Source organism: Arachis hypogaea, chromosome 3 (assembly GCF_003086295.3).
Source record: "Arachis hypogaea cultivar Tifrunner chromosome 3, arahy.Tifrunner.gnm2.J5K5, whole genome shotgun sequence".
NCBI lineage: Eukaryota > Viridiplantae > Streptophyta > Magnoliopsida > Fabales > Fabaceae > Arachis > Arachis hypogaea.
The window spans coordinates 8,384,779-8,407,265 of NC_092038.1; the positions used below are offsets into that span (position 1 = coordinate 8,384,779).

A 22,487-nucleotide genomic window follows, 5' to 3' on the forward strand; every position below is an offset into this window, starting at 1 on the left:
GGTACACCCACTCAACATGAACAAAAGTACTTCTGGTACACCCACTCAACATGAACAAACCAAAGTCGAGATAATAGCTCCTGAATCTTGTGAACCAAATCTGTTACTTCAAATGAATACTACTACATGATACACAGAATATCAAGACAATCCGTTTTACATATAATAAGCTCATCCATATTTATTAGTGAAAAAGAAAATATAATTATCTAGAATATCTTAATCCAAAAAAATTATCTTATAAATTTTTGGTGACCTTTTAAAAATATCTTTGTTACGTAATATTTTATAAAAACAGATATAATTGAACTACTATATAAAACGTTTTATAATATCAATACATCAAAATTAAACTTATTTTGTAAATAGTAGTAAGAGGTTTTTTTACACACTCTCTTTTGAAAAACTTAAATAAAATAGTAATATTATGGTGCAATAAAGAGTGAAAATTACTTTTTATTAAAAAAATACCTACAAAATTGTCATATACAATAAATATATTTTCTATAAATTTAGAGAGAAAAAAATTTCGTACTTCAATAAAATTTTCTAAATAAAATTTGAGACAGAATCCAAGAAGTTGGAATTTAAACCTTGAAATATGTTGGGACCGTTATGTATATGTGTAAAACTAAAAGTTATTGTTCCGAATTAAATAGCATTGTGTATGGAATATGAAGGAGATAGAGAAACACAAATTTTCACAGAGCTGATGCTTCAAAACTATACTTTGATCATGCTGTAAATAATGAACGAGGCCGGCCAACAAACGCATTACACTCTTCATATTCATTTGGATAATGAATTTGGTTGGTAACCTATGCCATGAATATAACAACCTTGGGCATTCATTTTCTTTTGACTTAGTACACATTATTACATTGACACATACCAAATCACCTTTATCTTTATCCATCCCATTATGTTAAAGGTTGTTATATGATATCTATATTTGTTGTGTTAGTGAGGGTCACTCGTAGAAAATCTTGTCAGCATTTGAAGCAACATGGCTATGGTTATGGCTATGGAAGTGGGAAAATCGCTTGGCATTGTGGTTCACCAGCAATGATGATGAGTTCCCAATGTCTCGGAACGGTGTTCGTTTCGTGGCGAGGACTCCACCTATGGTGGCAGCATGTTGTGCTTTCTTGCTTTCCCCATTCCCTGAAACTTCTTTATGCTTGTTGCTATTACTATTTTCCTTTGAGTTGCAAACCATCACTACTCTCTTCTCCAACTCATCATGCCTTTCAAGATCACCAGAGACCGTAGCAATTTTCGCTTCAAGCTCTTTTGTTTTATTTTCAGACGAAATAGCCCTTTGTTTCCATTCTTGCACCTAGGTATAAACAGTTCAATAACAATTTAGTCAAATATGTCAAACTATTTTTCCACAACTTCGAGTGAGTAATCATCTAAATAAGTTTTTCTTACATCATTTTGAAGGGACTGGGCTCGATCTTCCCAAAAGTTGCGAGAAGCCTGCAATTCCTCCATCTCTTCTTTAACCTGAGCAAGCATCTCTTGCATTTGGGACCATTGCTCTGTTTCAGCTCTAACCTGCTCCACGATTCTTCGAACAATCATCTTGCATTCTCCTGAACACAATTTCCCTCCTTCATAACCCAATTTTTCCTGCAGTTTTAAACAAAACAACACCACAATTGGGTTCAGGAATACTGCATTTACATATGCTACCTTATACAAAAAATCAGTTACTGTATATAGAATGATATTGAAATATAAAATATACATTAAAAATAAGGTAAATAAACATGTATTTATACCTGATGCAATTGAGGTACTCGGATGGAAGAAGATGATGAATCATGAAGTTCAACTCTCTTTGAAGTTGAAGCAGAACTATTAGCACTTGACAACATTGAATTGTACTCTTCCTCCATTCTCTTCAACAATACCCCCTTTGATAGTCCCTCCATTTTCCGTTTCAATATCTCCACCTGTGCAAACAAACACAAATATCTCAAAATGTAGATTAAGATGCTAGCTAGTGACTGATTAATGCTTTTGTTTTTGCCGCTTACATTTAGTTTTCCTCTTGCAACAACGGATTCATGAATGGTGTTAACCGAGAAGCTTATATTTGCCATCTCTTGAAACTCCCTCAAGTATATGTCATTGGAGGATCCTCCAATCTTGTCAAGTCTTCTCTGCAAAACCGAGACTTGCTTGTCGAAATTTTTGCTTCTCCTGTTATAATTATTATTACTAGCCTGGGATGAATTTGTTGATCTCTTTTGCAGCCTCTGAATCTTCTCCGTCAACTCACGAATCCCTTCGTCCAAAACACTCTCAATGTTCTCCCCTTCACAAATCTTTATTCTTCCCTGCATTATTCAAGATAGATGCATGCGTAATGCATATACAAAAATGTCCACCAAATCATTTTCATACATGATATATTAAAGAAAGAGAAGTGAAGGGAGTAGAACTAACAGAAACAAGAGTGCGAAGTGCAGATCTGAGAGTGGTGTCGATCTTGGAACGAGTCTTCTCAAGCTTCTTGAATGCAATCTCCTTCTCCATCCGCAAAAGGTTACACTCAGCCCTCAGCATCTCCGCCTGAAACTTGCAGTAGTTTTCTTCATCAACCACCGCCCTGCTGCTTCTTTCGGCGACTTTCTCTCTCCTCTCCCCACCGTTAGCAAAGAGAACGATGGGAGGCGCAGATGCACGGCGTTCTCCATGAAGCAAGGTGTCGGCGTTGTTGCCGTTGTGAGGCCTCCGGCGACGAGGGAAGTGGAGGATGCGGGGAGTGGGAGGCGGTGGAAGGTGCCACTTATTGAGTGGGGGTCTCCTTGATGACATGGCGGGAGTAGTAGTGGTACGGGTTTCATACATACCATGCAATGAAAAACAGAGAGAGAGAATGGGCGTGGTGTGGAGTGCAACAAGGTCCTCGTGAAGTGAGTTAAATACACAACACAATGCAAGAGATTTGAAATGAAAGGTGGTTTGTTTTCTTTTTTGGTGTGGTGTTAGGTGGATACTACAATGAAGATGGCATAATTGTCTTCATATGAGTATATTTCTTTTTGACCTTTGGATGATGGATTGTATGGTTAGATTTTGATATTTATAAAAGTGTTGTTTTTGTTTAAAGTGTGGCTAAATAAATAAACCACACTTTTAACCAAAGCATCTTCATGAGAAGATATTTTTGCCATCTTCATTGTAGTATCCACCGTGGTGTTATGTTATGTGTGTATGTTATGTTGTGTGTGGTGTAACTATTTATTTCCAACGTCGGACACTGCCACTGCCACTGCTTCTTCATCGGAATTTGAAAAACATTACTGTTGCTCCTTTTATATATACTAACCAATCATCTATTCCAACTTAATTATTACCCTATACTTTTTAATTTATACATGCAATAATATGTATGTATCCCTTATACCTCTCATATATCATATAAAGTGGCTATTTTTATTAAAATTTATTTAGTACTTAATTAATAAAAAACTTTAATAATTTTATACCATTAGATATAATTTATATTATTAAAAATATTAATATTGACTAATTAATAATCACAAATTATAAAATTTATTGGCTTTTGAATACTTTTCTATTATATATAAATCTTCAAAATCCTATACCATTTAAAATTCAACTTGAATTCAAATTTGTTGAATTTTAATTTGTTATTTGCAATTTTATAATTTTTGAATTGGATCTAGAAAATACTTAGCCTAAATAATTTTATATGATTTGGAGTCATGTTTTATAGTTAAAATATATACTTTATGATAAAATTAATAATAAAATATTATATTTTATATTTAAATTAATATTTTTATTGATATTTATTAAATTTAACTTTTAAAGATAAATTTTTACTAATTTATCATATAAATTTTATAAAATTACATATACTAATTATATATTAAATTTAAGGTTAGATTCAAATTTTTAAAATAGACCTAATAAAATATTAGGTTGAATCCAAGTCTAGTTAAATCCAATATGGCCTAACCATACTCTCATATTAGCAAATCGAATTCCAATTTGAATCTCTGTGCAGTTTGAGTTTGTTTCTCATTATAATTAATCATCTCAATCGTCTCTAGTAATGGATATTCTTATGATAAGGAAATCAAACGTTTTAGACCGGAGAGAAAACAAAGCAAAGGAAAATTTTAAAGGATAAAATCAAGCCTTTTATTCATAAGTTTGAGATAAATAAAAAGAGAAAAACAAAAGATTTATGATATATATTTTTATAGTTCTATCTTTTACAAAAAAAAAAGATATGCATATTATATTTAATATATGTGCATATATTTATTACAATAAGTTCTTGATGAAAATAATTTAATTAAATTAAAATCTAACTAAAATACTCTAATATGAAAAAAAAACTTTATTTAAATAATTATATAATAATTATTAAGATAAAGTTATTTTTACATGAATATGAAATATATTAAGTGATATAGTCTAATATGATAAATTATCTAATAATTTTTAACTATCACCTTTATATAAAAATATTTTGATACACGCAATAATAAAAAAAATAAAAAAAATTGATAAATAATTAGATGTCTATCTAATATAATATATTATTTTATTTTTATTAATTTTTTAAAATAAATTATACACTTATCTTAATTCTTTTTATACAAAATTATTTTTCCTATAGAATTTGCCAAACATTTTTACGTGATAATCACTGAAATAGCATATATAATAAGTTCTAAATTTTAAATTCGGACCCGTCACTTCACTTCGTACACTTTACTAGTAGTTAAGATATAAAAAATCATGATATTATTGTCCATACTCAAAAAGACTTTAGTAAGTCCCACTAATGAATAAGTACTGGTGGATTTCCCTGTTATGATTTGATTTTTTATTTTGTCTAATTCTGATCAACCAAATGTCCAATTCCTCTTCCTCATTATATTCTCCTACTTTCAAATTTGAATATATTTGACTACGTTATAAAATAATTATATTGAATTCTTATGTAACGGGGAAAAAACCCTAAAAACGTGTGTTTATGTATTTTTTTATACAACCATCGGCGGAACAAGAATATATATATATATATATATATATATATATATATATATATATATATATATATATATATATATAGTAGCAGATACACAAGCTTAAAAGCTGGAGCTGCCCAAATTAAAGTAACTATAATTTAATATCAAATAATCACAATTTTTTTATGTATTTGATTACTATCCCAATTTTATTATTACTTTTTTCCTCTTATTCTCTTCTCATTTTAATAGAATCATGGAAAATATATATTTTTTTCCCGCGCCAATAATGAACCGAGGGATGTTTATTATATTCAAGTTTTGAATGTGATACTAATACATTGATAAAATAAAATGATAGCAATGTATACTAAAAAGTTAGAAATAAAACTTACCACTTGAAGAAGCAATAGTAAATACATAACTGAAACAATGAATACTACGAATAAATGGAATATAAATAGTGAAATACTAGTACTAAGTAGTACTACTAGTACTATAAATAATTTTTATTAGCAATTAAGCATAGGTGAAGAAACTCGTGCTTGTAAATTTAAAAAAAAAAATTTGAAATGAGGAAATTTTTGTCAGCGCATGTTTTGAAGGAAGTCACACATAACAAGGTGTGCTCTTAACAATCACATAAAGTGTCAGTGAGTCATTAATAATCAGCGATTAAATGCGAGTATGCCAATAAATATACATCGTCCGTGCCGTCTAAGCTGAACAAATTTTGATTCTCTGTCTCAACTCTTTCTTCTTCAACGGTCGCAATCTCACTCTCTCAATTATTAACGATACTTCTTTTTCACAGGTTTAATCTTAAAAGGATTTCAATGGCTTCTAGTAGGATCATTTCTGTCTTTTTTATTCTCATACATAATTAATTAATTGATTAAATTGTTCTATTTGCTTTGTAATGTTGTTAGTCATGTCTCAAAATTTATGACTATTTAAGAGAATATTTATGGATAAATTGTTTTATAAAACTCTATTATTATAGTAGTAATAATATTACAATTCCTACAAAAAAAAAACGTTATGATTTATAATTTTTCATAACATGAGCCCATGCATATAGTTAAGTGATTGGAATATTGATGATGCATTGAAGTAATAAACTAAATTTTAATTTGAAAATAAATGGTGAATTTTAGTTAAATATATGGGTATCTAACCATCAATGAATTATCAAGAAGTTAATTTTGATATATAGATAAAATAAACACTAAATAAGCTTTTAAAATACCATGCACTTAAGTTTGACATTAATTAAAAAAATATATAAAAATTAACTTTTTTTAACTTATAATCAGTCGACATTTATATAAAATAATAATAATAACAAATTAAGTAAAATATATATTTATATATAAATATATAATATAAAAATTATTTTTAATATGGAGATGAAGATAATATTTTAGTTGAACATTAATATTTGAAGTGTATATAGTATTGTAGAAATACAAAAAAAAGTGTTCAATACGCATCCTATGTGATTGTCAAGATACTGACACATATCAAACACACATTTTGCATGTTAATTCTCAACCTACAAAATTCACTTATATATAATTACGCTAAATAATTTTATTTTCAATAAAAATACTAATATTTTTCATATAAAAAAATTAGCCTATATAATAACTAATTTAATAATTTATTTTTTGTATATAATAGTTTTGAATGAAATAACTAGACAAGTCGAAGCTAGGATCCGAATCAAAGAAAACATGATTTGGCTTGTACTTGTCACTGACGTTACAGTGTTACTATGTAGACTTTTTTGTATCATTCTAAATTTGTAAAATGTAAACAATCTGACTAAGTAACCAATAAAAATTTAGTCAATAATAAGTTAATAAATATTTTTAAATTGTACTATATATTAATTAATTATCACTAATTAATAATTATTTAAATTTTGTTTTTTAAAAAAGCAAAATTAATAATTATTTTACCTATACTTTTTCATTTGCAAAGTAGGATTTTAATTTTTAAGTATCAAAATCAAAATGACCGCACACACATTTAAATTGTTGTGTATGCAGATCGTATAGCTAGTGTGACACTTGTGTTGCCCTACTTTGAATTTTAGATAAAGTCAAATAGAATACAACCATAATATAAATAGATTTATGCAACTATACTAATAAGATTGATCCTTTTCTCACTTTGTCTCGGTTTGTATCTCTCATTCGCAACAGTGCCACGCTGAGATTCTCTCTTTAATTTGGCCTTGGGCTTCTCTATTTATTTAATTACAATATACTATGTTTTTTTCTTCCAAATTCAAAGAAGCCAATGGAAAATCAAATAATGTTGTAAGCGACGAGAGAGTAAGTAAGGCATGCACCAATAGGGCTTAAATTAATGCACCACGAGGATTGGAACGTATATCGAAGTTGCAACTGTTCAATACTTGTAAATTTTTGGACCCTTCTCTCTCTTGTGTTGTCTTTACCACTAGCTGTTTATGCTCATGTACGCTTTTCAATTCTGCATTTATGTGTCTAGCTATTTTCGTATTTTAGACACCAATTTTGAATCTAACATAATTTACTCTAAGATATGATCATTTGATCGTAATAATTATTTCAGTTAATACTTAAATTCATCTTTAAAAATTATTTTATTCTCTAAACTAATTTTTAAAAATTTTTATTAGTTATATTAATTTTTAAAAAATATAACTATAAATCAAATAAATCTTTTTATATGTTAGATGATAATGTATTAAATATCAAATAATATAATGACATAATAAATTAATGTCACATATCACAAAATAATTAATTAATATATTATAATTGGTTCATCAATAATTTTGTAACACGTGATATTAACCTATTGTACCATTATATTACGTAATATTTAAATGTAACACGTTATCATCTAATTTGAAAAAGAACTATTTTAATTTATGTTATATTTTTCAAGAATTAATATAATTAGAAGATCAACTTAGCAAACGTGTTATCTTTCAGCGATGAATTCAAATATGAACTCATAATTAATTTATATATATGTATGTGTTTTGATAATCTAATGTTAGATTATTTTTAATATATTTACGGTCATAGATTCATGTTTTTTGATAATTTTGTAAGTATTAGATATGAAAATTAGCTATTTTTACTAATTAGACAATATAAAATAATAAATTATATTTAATTAATTTCTTTAAAATAATATATAATTTATCTTTTATGATTTGTTAATTTTTAATTAAATATTACCCTAACCTGATAATTAACTAAAAAAATTTGTAATTTGAGTTACTTTAATTTAATTAAAATTAATATCTTAATCATAATAAAATCATTTGTAATTAAATTATTATTTAAGACGAGTGATTATCTAATTTTTTAAAATATTAATCACTAAATTTCTTTTTTTTTTTCAAATAATTATTTTCTAAAAAACACTTCTGAGTTTCCGGCACATTATCACTCCTCAATGTAACCGTTCACAGCTCATTACCTCTTTGTGATAATAGTTGAATATTTTGGATATCACTTCATTTATTATTATTTTTTGTTTCTTTCCAATATATTTTTACCAAATTATAAACCTTGTGAACTTTTAAATTTTTAAATGAATCTCACTATTTATGATAAAAGTTTAATTTTATTATAGAAAATAGGATAATAATAAAAATTTTATGAGTTTATTTTTGCTAAAATATGTTCAAGTTAATTACTTGATAGGATAAATGATTTTGGAAAATGCAACGATAATGAATGAGAGAAGTAAAAGTCATTACTAAAAGAATTACGATACCTAATTTAAAAAAAAAGTTTTTCAGTTTTTTCTTTGTGTTTTGGGAAGAATGATTTGAAAAATAAAACAGAATTTAGTTATTAATATTTTAAAAATTATATAATTATTTATTTTAAATAATAATTTAATTATGAAATAATTTTATTATGGTTAAGATATTAACTTTAATTAAATTGAAGTAACTCAAATTATAAGTATGATTAGTTATTAGCTTAAGATAATATTTAATTAGAAGTTGACACATCATAAAAGGTAAGTTACATATTATTTTAAAAAGGATTGAGTAAAATTTATCTATATAAAATTGGTTATTTGTGTGTGAAACTTTTTACACTATTAATGTATAAATGAAAATTAAAGGATAATTTATATTAATAAAATGAATGTGTCTTAAAATTATACAGATATCTCAAACACAATTCGATTACACGTTTGTTTGATTTACATCTCTATTGTAAATCGAATCAACTTAATTTGATTTACACTAAATACATGTAAATCGAATCAAACTATTATACAAAATTATATAGATGTCTCAAACACAATTCAGTTACACGTTTGTCTGATTTACATTTCTATTGTAAATTAAATCAACTTAATTTTATTTATACTTAATTTGTAAATCAAGTTGATTTGATTTACTACTTGTACAAATTATTTATTTTTTATTAATTTTAAAATATAAATATCAATAAAAATACTCGAATTTAAATTCAATTAAAATATGAGCGAATAAGATTATAAATTCAAATTTTATATTTTAATTCAAATTCTAAAAAATCTACATTTTTACAAATTTATAAATTCAAAACAAAATAATAAATGATTTTTAAAATTTTATTAAAAATTATTCTTTGACTCATTAACATCTAAAGAATCATAACTGAGACTTTTGATATTAAAAAAGTTAATATAAAGTATAGCTCTCCAAAATAACATATGAATTAAAACTTGAATTTTTTAGAATTAGAAGTAACGCATAATATCATCAAAACGTTTGTTCTACACTTAATTTTACAAATTAAATAATAATTTAATTGATATAATATTTTAATTATTTCTAAAATTATATATAAATCGAGTTAAGTTGATTCGATTTTAATAGAAGTATGTATAATTTTAAGCTTCATTTATTTTATTCATATAAATGATCCAAATATAAATTTATATAATATCTTATAATGTTATCCACTAAACATGAGAATGTGTAATATAATAAGAGGAGTGCTAGGAATAAGTATATTTTGTGATTTGTAGCTATCAATTAGTTATTATTAGTATTTTTAATGGTGTGAGATTATATCTAATGGTGTATGATTACTCACTTTCCTTTTAGAAAAATGCTATTTGTACACTAAAATCAGCCACTAAAATCAGCTACTAATATATTTGTGTATAAATATATGTGTGGTTTAATTTATTTTCATAGTGTATTTGTATTCTACTATATATTTTATACTAGTAGCTGATTTTGGTGGCTAATTTTAGTATATACATAACATAATCCTTCTTTTTAATGATTAAATACTGACCAAATTTTAATAAAAATAATGACCACTAAACTTTCTCATATAATAATATGGATCACCGTAATAAAGCTCATTAATTAGTCTAATGTTGAAAAATTTTAATTTTGAGGTCTCCTACACATACAAGTCTTTTTGACTTACAAGTCTTATAAGTTGCTACACATACGAGTCTTTTAATGCGTTATTCAACGGTTTTCTTCTTCTTCTTCTTCTTCTCCTCCTCGTTTTTTTTTCGATTTTCATGGTTTCTGAAATTAAGCTTTAAAATCGTTTTGAAGATAATGAAACTTCAGAAATACATCCAAATGATTACAGAAATACACCAAAAGGATTACAGAAATACACCCAAACGATTATAGAAAGGGTAGTTCTCTGGTAGCCAAGGTTACAATGACTAAGAATGGCCAAGATTTGACTGTCCTATAAATAGATGACATATAGAAAGGAGTATGCAGATTTTTAGTGGGATCGATTATTATAAATGGTAATAATTATTGTAGGACAAAAAAGGAGATGTCATGGCCAAAATTCTGTGTACATTATATGGACTTCTTATGTAAAACAAAAAAGCCCTATTAATCATGTTTGAATGATTAATAGTTTAATACCCAAAACTAAAAATCTATTATAATGATAGGTCAACAAAATTTCTTGAATTATTAATAAATAACGATAATTTGAGAAAAAAAAGAATAAAATTATGGACATTTATATAAATTCTTGCTATTAATGTATTTGTAGCATAGATTATATGAGAGAATAAATTTATAAAGTGTTAAAATTTTATAACAAAATATTATTTTAATAAAAATAACTGTTAAACATTATTATTATTATTATTATTATTATTATTATTATTATTATTATTATTATTATTAAAAGAGAAATTATTGGGAATAACAATTTTTAGTATTTTTGGTCATTTTTTGAGCAACATAAATATTAAATTATATTTAACAGATAAATTTTATTAATTCATGTGTATAAATTATAAAAAATTTGAGTGAAAATAATAAACATAGGTGTAAATTAAATGTTTATTGTGTGTAAGAGCTATGTAATATGAGTATCAATTATTACTGATTAAGTACGGGACAAAAATGATAATATTTATTGGCCATGTAACATTACTTTTAATAAAAATCTTTATAATAAGTTCTATTAATAATATTTATCTTTTCACTTTTTGAATTCACTAAAGCTGGTATCTATAAATCTTAAATTCATAATGTCATACCTAAGATAATTTATTTAAATAAATTAGTTAAAAATCAATAATACCATATTATATTAAAAATGAAAGCATCATAATTCTGTCCTCTCAATATTTATATTTTTTTATCCTTAAATAATGTTAATTATTTTATTATAGATAATTATTGATTTTTTTTGTAATTTTATTCTTATTCGAATTTAAATGTACTTAAAAAGAAAGTAATGTGATTAAAAATAAAATTTTAAAAAATATATATTTAGAATTAGAGTAACAAGATTAAGTGTAATTTATTTAAATGCAATTAAAAAAATAATCGGATAATTATATACTGTAAAAATAGATATTATTGCAAAGTCAAATTAAAATTTATTTTAAAGTTAAAAATAAAATATAATTAAATTAAATATTAAAAAATTTTAGTATATTCAAAGCAAAAAATTATAATATATACTTTATTTTATATATATCATGCACTTTATTTTTTATATTCAGCATCTGCCAATGCAGCCTCTTTTAAAAACATGGAAATCTTAACATCATTACTTATTTGATCGTCAGAGTCACTATAATTTAATATTTATGTTGCTCAAAAAATGACTAAAAATACTAAAAATTGTTAATCCCAATAATTTCTCTTTTAATAATAATAATAATAATAATAATAATAATAATAATAATAATAATGTTTAATAGTTATTTTATTAAAATAATATTTTGTTATAAAATTTAAACATTTTATAAATTTATTCTCTCATATAATTTATGCTACAAATACATTAATAGCAAGAATTTATATAAATGTTCTATGATTTTATTTTTTTTTTTCAAATTACCGTTATTTATTAATAATTCAAGAAATTTTGTTGATCCATCGTTATAATGGATTTTTAGTTTTGGGTATTATTCACTCAAAAATGATTAATAGGACTTTTTTGTTTTACATAAAAAGCCCATATAATGTACACAGAATTTTGGTCATGATATTTTTTTTTGTCCTACAATAATTACTAGCATTTATAATAATCAATCCCACTAAAAATCTGTATACTCCTTTTTATATGTCATCTATTTGTAGGACAGCCAAATCTTGGCCATTCTTAGTCATTGTAACTTTGGGCACCAGAGAACTACCCTTATAGAAATACATCCAAAAGATTACAGAAATACACTTAAAGGATTACAAAACTACACCAAAAGAATTTAAGAAATACACTCGAAGTACACCTTATGCATAATTCAGAACTCTTTCTCTTTCTTCTCTTCATTTTCTGCTGCTTCTTCTTCTTCAAAAACGATTTCAGAGCTTGATGTCAAAAAACAATGAAAATCGAGAAAAAAGAAAATAGAAAGAAAAATACGTAAATGAAGAAGAAGAAGAGGAAGACGAGGAAGAAGAACGTGCAGCAAAAAGAAGAAGAAGGAGAAAGAGAAGACAAGAAACGAAAGAAAGGGAGAAGAAGAAGAGTAAGAGAAAGAAGAACGTGCAGCAAGAAAAAGAAGAAGAAGAAGAAAGAGAAGGTAAGAAACGAAAGAAAAGAAGAAGAAGAAGATGAAGAGGAAGAAGAACAGTTCGAAGCGCATTTTGAACGTTAGTTTTAATTGGACTTACAAGCCTTAATCTCTTGTATGCCAAGAATTTCTCTTTAATTTTATAATCATCATCACATTTTATTGCATACGGAATAAGAAATTCAGTTGGTTTAAATTTGAACATTAACTATAGATCGAGTTATGCGCGCAGTTAAATAAATATGATTCGTCACCCAAAGACGGATCCAGAAATGATATTATAGGGGGCCAATAACACATATAATATTAAAAATTATGTAAAAAAATTATATAATATAAGATGTATTATAAAAATATATTGACAGAGAATATGTTTTAAAGTAAAAAGAAATATGTGTATACTTTTTACTAACAAAATGGTCGATTCTTCATATCATAAAATTCACCGATAATGGAATTTGTGTAAAATTTTTCAGTAATTTTCTTTTCAATATAATTAAAAGAAAATTATCAAGAAATTCATCTTTTATTTTATTTCTAAGTTATTTTTCACAATATTCATAGTTGAAAAAGATCTCTTAATTGTAGCAGTTGAAACAGAGAGTATTAATACCAAATGAATAAAAGAAGACTGCTACAAGAAGAAAAAGAATTCACTTTATGATATTTGAAATTTTTTATTTAATTAAAAAATATTAGTAATAATATCTTTTTCAGATTTCTTTAATATTGTTACTTACTTTTTAGATATTAAAAATTATTAATATTAAAATTAGACTGAATTTTTATTTATACTAAATTAAATACTAAATATTTTTTTTTAAAAATTAAATTATACATAATAATTTATTACTCTTAAAAAGAATTGGGGGGCGAAGCCGCCACTCGTCCCCTTATGTCCGTCCCTGCCGTCACCCATATATATCAATTTCCATTCTTATTGTGGTTAAGGGTTTTTTATGAAATTAGAATCTAGCTCCTATTTTGATTTTTGAATGTTCAAACTTACCATATACTACAATTAAGATAGAAAAAGTACCGGTGGGTAGTACAAGTATATATGAAGCATTGCATGAGCACCACGTGGACAAATGAGAGAAAATAAACAATGTGCATAAAATTAGTTAATTAATTAATTAATAATTGATGCAGTACAGTCATATACTCATATCTTTAAATTTTAATGCTGCCATTGCTGTGAAAGCAAAGTTAAGGTGGAAGAAAAAAGGTACTCTATGTCAAATTAAAATAAAATATATGTTCAATTATTATAATTAAAACCCTTTTGAAGAGTTTCATGATTTTACCGTTACAGATTATTATATATACGGTGGTAGTGATTCTTATGAACAAGTTGTAAGATTCCAAATCCATTGAAAAACTTGAATTTTTAGCAAATTTCCTTTTTTTTAATGGTTCATTGCAGCTTTTCAAAAAATAAAATAACATGAAATTATTATTATTATGAAAAATTGCAATGTGGCCCTGACACTTTTTCGAATGGAAGTATCTGACACAAGTCAATGTTTAATATTTCATTCTACGGAGTAATAATTTATAATTGGAAATTGGTAGATACAAATCTTTGCAAAAGATTAAATGATTAATACAGGAACCTTACCTAGTAACACTCTCACAGCCCCCATCTCCCAAAGTGGATTATATGATAATTAATAAAAGAAACAGAGTCAAATGTTTCGCTATAAAAGGAGCTTTATCTTCTTTGAAACATATACTTACTTGAATGGTTCTCTAATGTAATGTAATGTTTGGTCATATAAAGTAACTGGTAGTGCAATCTAAATTCTAAATCATGACAAGACAATGTTGCTGTAATGATTTTAGGGAATTTGTATAAGCATTAAGCATAGAAAAATTGAAGACAGAAATATAAGAGAGGAAACGGATTACCACATTTCACATGATAATTGATAACTATTACATTTAACCAACATGATAATTGGCCAGCGACAGACCCTTAAATGGAATTTAGATCCGCAATTTGTCGGGTTAGGGAATACAGTAAGAAACAAAAAAAACTATTATGCTCTTTTTATTTATTTATTTATTTATTGGTAAGGACATTTTTTTATTTTTTATTCTTTTGCTTTAAACGTCTTGTACAATAACAACTAGGTCCATTTTAATTGGGCTACTTAGGCTCCATATTTATTATATTACTTTTTTCTCTTGAGTCTTGACCCAACAAAAGAAAGATAATATATATATATATATATATATATATATATATATATATATATATATATATATATATATTGCATTTGGAAGTGGAGGCATAGCTGAATTGCACTTGGTTCGACTTTTGAGATTGGTTATAACTCAGTGGAGAATGAACTCATTGTGTGTGTGAGTGCATGAACAAAAAGATTCTTGCACTATCAATCTATAAGGATGTGGAGGTCGTCACACAAAACAAAACACATTGTTGTGAAAAAAAAGGGAAAGATTAATTTAAAGAAAAGTACGAGGAACCAATAGAATATTTGTATAATGTGTATAATGAATGTTTATAAAGTATTAGAGATATAACCATTAGTGCTCCTACATCTCGAACTCTCAAAGGACGTTATTCTGATTGGCCCGTCCCAAAGAGACCGGACAGGCTACTTTTTTCTATTTGTTGAAACTTTTGGGATGAGTGGTATCATGACATAGTATTAGAACGCTAAATTCAAAAGGTAGCTCGATTCTTAGTGAATCCCAAAATCAATGTTCACTCAATAGCCCGTTATATAAATAGTCCATTCTCCATAGCGGATCCTTAATTTAATTATATATTTTTCAAACAAAATTATTCCTAAAAATAAATGGCATTGTATTATGATGTGGGAAGAACGAAACTGCAAAAGCCAGGAAGGTGGGGAAGCTAATAGAAATCAGCCTCCAATTTGCTGGACGTTATTTGCTTCCGGCGAACTAGATGAGAGGAAGCCTAACTAATTTAAATTGATCGGTTGATTTCACTAGTATTAACTAATTTCTTTTTATATATACATAGGACACAATGAGTTTGGATTGCACTTAACAATTAAGGCAATGAGAACAAAAACCATACATAAGTATACAATTTTCCTTTATGTCAAATATTCCACTAAGAATTTCTTTACACTATCCTAGATCAAGGGAATGTAATGAATGCTCCCGTGTTATCATTTATGGTTTCAGATACATGATGATATTCAGTTAATAACCTCCGTGTAAATCTAAGCATGTTATTACAATGAACACAATGAGTTTGAATGAAGATAAAGATTGAACAAACTCTCTCACCTAGACAAGACAAATGTGGACAAGAAAAGAGTTGTCTACAACCCAAGTCCCAAAATTTGATACAAAAACTTAGTGTGTATGTTCAGGAAGGCAAAGCATACGATAAAAGATAATGTATCCAAAGTTTCTACATCAAAAGCTTTTTACCGTCAAAAGTAATCAAAATCCAAACATGAATCTCATCCAGCCCTAGGGTTACCACCGTTACAGCAGAGTAATAGTCAGTCACCTGTCCACCATTCGCAAAATTGCATAAGGTTGTATCGTGTTGGTGCCACTACTGGACCTTCCCATTTCTCGGCATTTTCTTTAAGCTTCTCAAATCCATAGACAAAGAAAACGGTGTCACTTTGGCCAAACCCTATAATAATCATTTGAAGATTAAAACAAAAAAAGGTGCAAACAAAAAGAGCACAATTTCAAAACTCACAATGCGGGCAGTGAAGTCGCCAAATGATTCTTTAGACTGGCGCTTTTGCTTTCAATAATAAAACAAAGGCTCCAAAACTTTTTCAAGGTCATGAACCTTCACCTTGTCCATGAAACTTTGTGCTAATGATGTTTGATTCTTGTTTCCTCCAAACCAAATCTGTACCACAAGCAGGGAAAAAAAAAAGCAAAGGTTAACAATAATGTTAACATGCTTACTTAACATGATAGTGTTTGCAGATTTGATGCTCTTGTGAAGGGACGCTTCCATGCAGCACGTATATCAGTCAAAATGATATTTTGAATTAAATATCTGTCCATTGTTCACATTATTTAATATTTTTTGTTTTTCACGGGATCTTTTAACCCAGCAGGCCAAGAACTAATCTGTCGCGATACTGAGTTTCATTTAAAGATTTATCGCTGGCCAATAAGTTGCTTCATGCACATTATTTAATATTCTCATTGTCTATTTATACTTTTCCTTTTTTTTTTACTTTGCAGAGTAAGTTCAGTTTGTTTTTTTTTTTTTTGGTCATGAAGTTCAGTTTGTTGTTGCCCATATTTTTTGTGGACCAAAACGATATTACATATGAGTGTATTTTACAATTTGGGCTTGAGCCCACCATTTGTGATAAAATTTGGGTTACATTTTTTTGGTTAGAAAATTTGGCCCACGTGTTACAATATCTCAACTTTCGAAATGGAGTTTATCCCCGTCAGAAAAAAAAAAGAAATGGAGTTTATCCAGACTGAAAACGAAAAATAAATGGACCTTATTCTTTGAGCGGGAAAAAAAAATCTAGTAGTTGTAGTTTTCCGTAATTGAACCATAAAATTCTGTGACGGATATAGATATTAAAATGATTTGTTTGTATAATGTTTACAATTAAAAAAATAAGTGGGTCTATGCTATTAAAAAATCTTAAAAGAGAGATTGTATGATATAAAATGAGACTGGTTGTCAACGAACTATAATCCAGACCGCATATGTGTCCCTCCCAGTAAGAAATCTCGAATTTGAGTTTCATCTAATGTAACTTGAGCAAAAAATAAGCGTGGATTATATGGACATATGGTCCAACCTCCAAGCTTCCTTAATCCAAATACTGCTTTTATATGTAAATTTCATAAGGCCGTTTATGGTCTAAAACAGGTTTCAAGGTCCTGGTTTCGTACACTTGATGCAACCTTAAAAGTTAAAACAGTGCAGTTTGTGCCTTTTTGTTTGTTTGACAAACCAATCCTTCCATTATCTATCTCTTAATTTAATGTAAATGATATTCTTATTGCTAGCAACAATGCATCTGATATTTATTCTCTTATTAAAAATTTAAAGGCTGTGTTTCCTCTTAAAAATTTTGGCATGTTTAATTGTTTTTTTCTGGAACTATTAACCAAATCTGGGACGGATTCCTCTAAATGGACCTACTCTTTTTAATGTTAAACTAAGAAGGTTCATCTGAACTTTTTAAATAAGTTTTTAAAAATAAAAAAATTAAAAATATAAGAATTTTTATTAATAATAATTTATTGTTAAGTTATTTTATATTTTACTTTTTAGTTATATAGAAGTATTTATTTTAAAGTTATAGTATTTAAATAAATAACTCAACAAATATCATTTTTTATACAAAAAAATAGATATTAAAATAATGATGATAATGAATACCTTTAAATATTAAATATTGATTTTACATAATCTAATCCCACTTATTTTTAAATTGTTTATACACATAATTTAAACCAGTCTCTTTCAAGAACTTTATTTTTAAATTTGCCCAACCAGCATTATTAATGTTCTAAATATATTTTCAGCCACTATCTCTTCTTTACATATTTTTATGAATTTAATAGTTTTTGTTCATTAAAAATTAAAAAAATTAAACAAACATTTTGTATACGAAGAGATATATAAAAAAGTAGAAAAATGTTGTAAAATAAGAAAATGACCCTATTAAAAAAAATGGTAGAAGACAACACTTTTAACAGATAGAATATTCCATAAAAATAATAAAATACTAGTACTTCTAGCCGATAAAACCTTACGTGAAAATAGTGGTAAACTAATATTTGTAGGAGAAACAAAAAATATTTTTTACAAAACCAAAAATAAAAATAGCACAACAATCTCTTTTATTTTGAAATAAATTTTTTTTTTTTCAATGACAATGATAAACTTTTCATAATTAAAAAAAAACCTTTTATTACTTCCCAAATAGACTTTAACGCCGGCAACAACCTATTTATTTCTGCTTACCAATTTAACCAAACGAATGAGTTTACCTGTGTCCATGTTTCTTGTGTCTGGTCTTTAATCAATGTTAATTTCTTATTTCTTTTTAGGTGAATAATAAGTTAATAACAATACAGTACTACTACGTAAAATGATTTAAGAAATGAATGGTGCAAACATTTAGAATGTGTAAAAAAAAAAAATAGATAATATAACTGGAGCACATCATAATGATTATCTTCTATTTATCAATAATTCTGGAGGATTAAAAAATGCTACAATTTGTCAACACATAGAACATCGTAGAAGTGTTTTGGAAGTTGTAGTAGTCAAACATGAGTTGCAATGTTTGACTAACAATAAAAAATTGAAACCTTAAGTAAAATTGAATAGGAATTATGCAAGCTTTGTAAAATGTGTTTGGTTACAAATGTTTAGTAATTCAGTAGTGCCCATGATAATTATAAATTGGTGGTACTTTTATGCTTGTGTCAATGTGTATGTTTCATAAACGAAAATATACTTATAAAAAAGTCACTTGTCTCTTCTATTTTTTTTTTTCTCTCAATTTGAGAAAAAAAAAACCCATGATATAACGTCGTCTATGTGAATGAGTAATTTTACACTAATTAATGATAGAATTTATTATTACAAATTTTTCAAGGCACCAATTTAGCTAAAAGACTAGTGAAGCTAAGAAGGCCGCCAGTCTCCTCCCATTGGCCCATCGTTATTGTGAAAAACAATTTTTCTAAAGTGATGGAGAAGACTAACTACCAGCTACTATACGGAAATTTCCCTTCTTCTTTTTTTTTTTAGAGTATATATATCATACTATTATAATAGGTATGTATCAAAATGAACTATTAAAATTAATTATTAATATAAAATATATATTAAAGATAAATAATTGATTTTAATAATTAATTTTAGTATCTAAGTAATGTTTTTGATATCTGTTACGGTAGGTAACTGGAGATTAACAGAATGGATGGCGTTGGCTAGTCCAAATGTGTGAAGGAGGAGGACTCCGAATGGATCTGCGACTCGGGAGGCTCCGTCCGACTTGTTTGTGCGAGGAGAGGGGGGGTGGTACCTGCAAAGACACTCCGATGCCTAAGTTAGCAAGAGTGTGAGCAGGTCTAGAGAGTATTGGGCTTAGAGATACCTGAGGGGTGTCAGTGTATTTATAGTGGTGAGCCAATAACCACCGTTGGAGTAGTGCCATATCTTTAGGGTGTTAACAGTCCCATTATCTTAGGGAGGTTAAGATATGGCTTGATGAAGTGGTTAGAGAGATTTTAGGGGCGGTTACTCATTTGAATGAGTGTTTATCTGCCAGCTAATCTCGTGCCCGACTTCTTTAGGACAAATCGTAGTCAACACCGACTTCATAATGCGAAGGTCGGTGCTTAGCAAGGCTCAATCCTCTGGACTAAGCCTTTCTTTTGGACCTGGGCCTTTATTATTGGGCCATGGTATGAACAGTGCCCCTACTTGAGCCCAAGATCTCTTTAAGACTTGGGTTCGAGTATTTAACTCGGGTTCGTAGCCGACCTTCTTGGAGGAGACGCGGGTTTTTAAACCAACGTGATTTTCGCGACCTTTTGTTTCTGACAGTTACGTCTATTCAAGCGTCGTGTCCGTTAGGGATGTACTTAGGGATTGATGGCTTTGGTAACGGTGCACTCTCATTAATGACTGCTCCGTTTTTACCATTATGCCCCTTAGCATGTTTATAAATACTTTTCCTCTCTTTCATTTTTCCGTTTCTGCAATCTTTCAAATTTCTTCTTTCTTCGTTCGTGCTGCATTCTTGCGTTTGGAGACTTCTGCTTCTTCCAACCTTCACTTTTGGATAAAGGTTAGCTTTTCTTCTTTCATGATATGCTTTGTGTTTGCATGCTTTTATTATGTAGGTAGATAGGTTGGTTTGCAGATTTTGGCTCCGTATCTCCTCCCTTTAGAGACCGTGTTTTTTATTTTTCTTTTCTTTTCCTTTTGTAGGTTTTTGTCACCCTTTATAAAAAAAAGAAATGGCTTCCATAGATATTCTTTCTCAATGGGTTGATGTTACGGTTCTAGGGGAGGAACCCTTGGTCGACGCTGAGTTTATTACTCATCTTCGTACTCACCACAGGATTTGTACTTCGAAGGAGGACGAGCCAAAGTATGAGTTGGTAGTCCCGGGTCCAGAAGACCGGGTTTGTTTTGGGAGGGCCAATGAGGCGGCCCCTCATTTTTTCTTTATGTATGAATGTATGATCACCCGCTTGGGTGTTTTTCTTCCTTTTTCGGATTTTGAGGTGTCTGTTTTGCACCACTGTCGAGTTGCCCCTACCCAACTTCACCCCAATTCTTGGGGTTTTCTGAAAATTTATCAATTTATTAGTCACGCTTTGGACTTTCCGACCTCTTTGAGGATTTTCTTCTTTCTTTTTCACATGACTAAGCCCTTTAGTGGGCTAAATAACAAGCAGCAATGGGTGTCTTTCCGAGCCATACAAGGTCGGAGAATTTTCACCCTTTTTGACGAATCCTTCCATGACTTCAAAAATTATTTTTTCAAAGTGCAAGCCGTAGAGGGTCACCACCCATTTTTCCTGGATGAGAATTCTTCCCCTCGCTTCCCCCTCTATTGGTTGGAGGCCTCCCCTTGCGAGAAGTACGGTCTGGATGACCTGGACGAGGTGGAGGCGGCCATTGTGGGATTTTTCCGAGAAGTGTGGGGGAGGGCCCCATACTTGGACACTAGGAAATTCCTCCAGGGATCGCCGACCTTTGTTCGGTCGCAACTAGGTAGTATATGCATTTCTTATTTCCGACTTGTATCTGCCGACTTGAGGTTTGTCGACTTGTAATTTTTGCTAATTGTTTCTTTTGCAGACATGGCAAGGAAAAATGCTCAGGAGTCTTACCAGAGAGTTCAGGAGGCTAAAGCCAAGTCCCGGGCCAGGGCTGATGGTGCCAGGGCAATCATCTCTCCTCCTCCTCCTCCTCCTCCTCCTCAGAACGTGGGGACTCTCCCTCAGCCCATTGTGATTTCTTCTTCAGCCTTATCTCGGCCATTCCCCTCCGCCCGACTTCTTTCTGAGCCGGAAAAGAAGAAGCGCAAGACTTTAGAGTCTGGCTCTTCTTTTGATGGTGGGGTTAAGGCGGATGCTCTTGCATTCGTCCGAAAGAACATCTATCCTCATATAATTTGGATGATGTTTCTGTTCGAAACCACCTCACCACTCTGGTTGAGGAGAGTTTTAGGGCGGCGGGTGTTTGTGGCAAGCTTTTGGATATTTTCGAGAAGACTCCTCTCAGCTCTTTGGGGTTAACCTCGAAGGTTGAGGAGCTGGAGGGGAGGCTTCTTTCTTATCAGGAGCATGAGAGGGAGTTGAAGGAGGAGGTCGCCAAGCTGAGGGCGGAGAGAGACAGCCTTCGGGAAAAGGAGAGTAAGCTGCGGGCCCAATGCAACA

General features: G+C 28.8%; 1 protein-coding gene and 1 long non-coding RNA gene across 2 annotated transcripts; both read right to left on the minus strand.

Moving 5' to 3' along the window:
* Positions 1–701: 701 nt before the first annotated feature.
* LOC112789278 (uncharacterized) lies at positions 702–2,999 on the minus strand. Its single transcript, XM_025831122.2, has 5 exons — positions 2,458–2,999; positions 2,046–2,348; positions 1,788–1,961; positions 1,435–1,635; positions 702–1,339 (listed from the first exon to the last, which is right to left on the minus strand). Exons 1-5 carry the CDS (start codon positions 2,860–2,862, stop codon positions 971–973), a joined length of 1,452 nt encoding a protein of 483 aa, XP_025686907.1. The 5' UTR covers positions 2,863–2,999; the 3' UTR covers positions 702–970.
* Positions 3,000–16,263: 13,264 nt separating this feature from the next.
* On the minus strand, positions 16,264–19,767 carry LOC140183709 (uncharacterized). The gene is made up of 2 exons (XR_011879491.1): positions 16,786–19,767; positions 16,264–16,669 (listed from the first exon to the last, which is right to left on the minus strand). It is a non-coding gene; the product is annotated as an uncharacterized lncRNA (long non-coding RNA).
* Between the last annotated feature and the right edge of the window lie 2,720 nt (positions 19,768–22,487).

Coding starts and splice junctions, on each gene's coding strand:
- LOC112789278 (XM_025831122.2), bottom strand. CDS start 2,862: ATGTATGAAACCCGTACCACTACTACTCCCGCCATGTCATCAAGGAGA. Junction 2,349..2,457: donor CACTTCGCACTCTTGTTTCT/GTTAGTTCTACT, acceptor TGAATAATGCAG/GGAAGAATAAAGATTTGTGA. Junction 1,636..1,787: donor GAGTACCTCAATTGCATCAG/GTATAAATACAT, acceptor TTAAAACTGCAG/GAAAAATTGGGTTATGAAGG.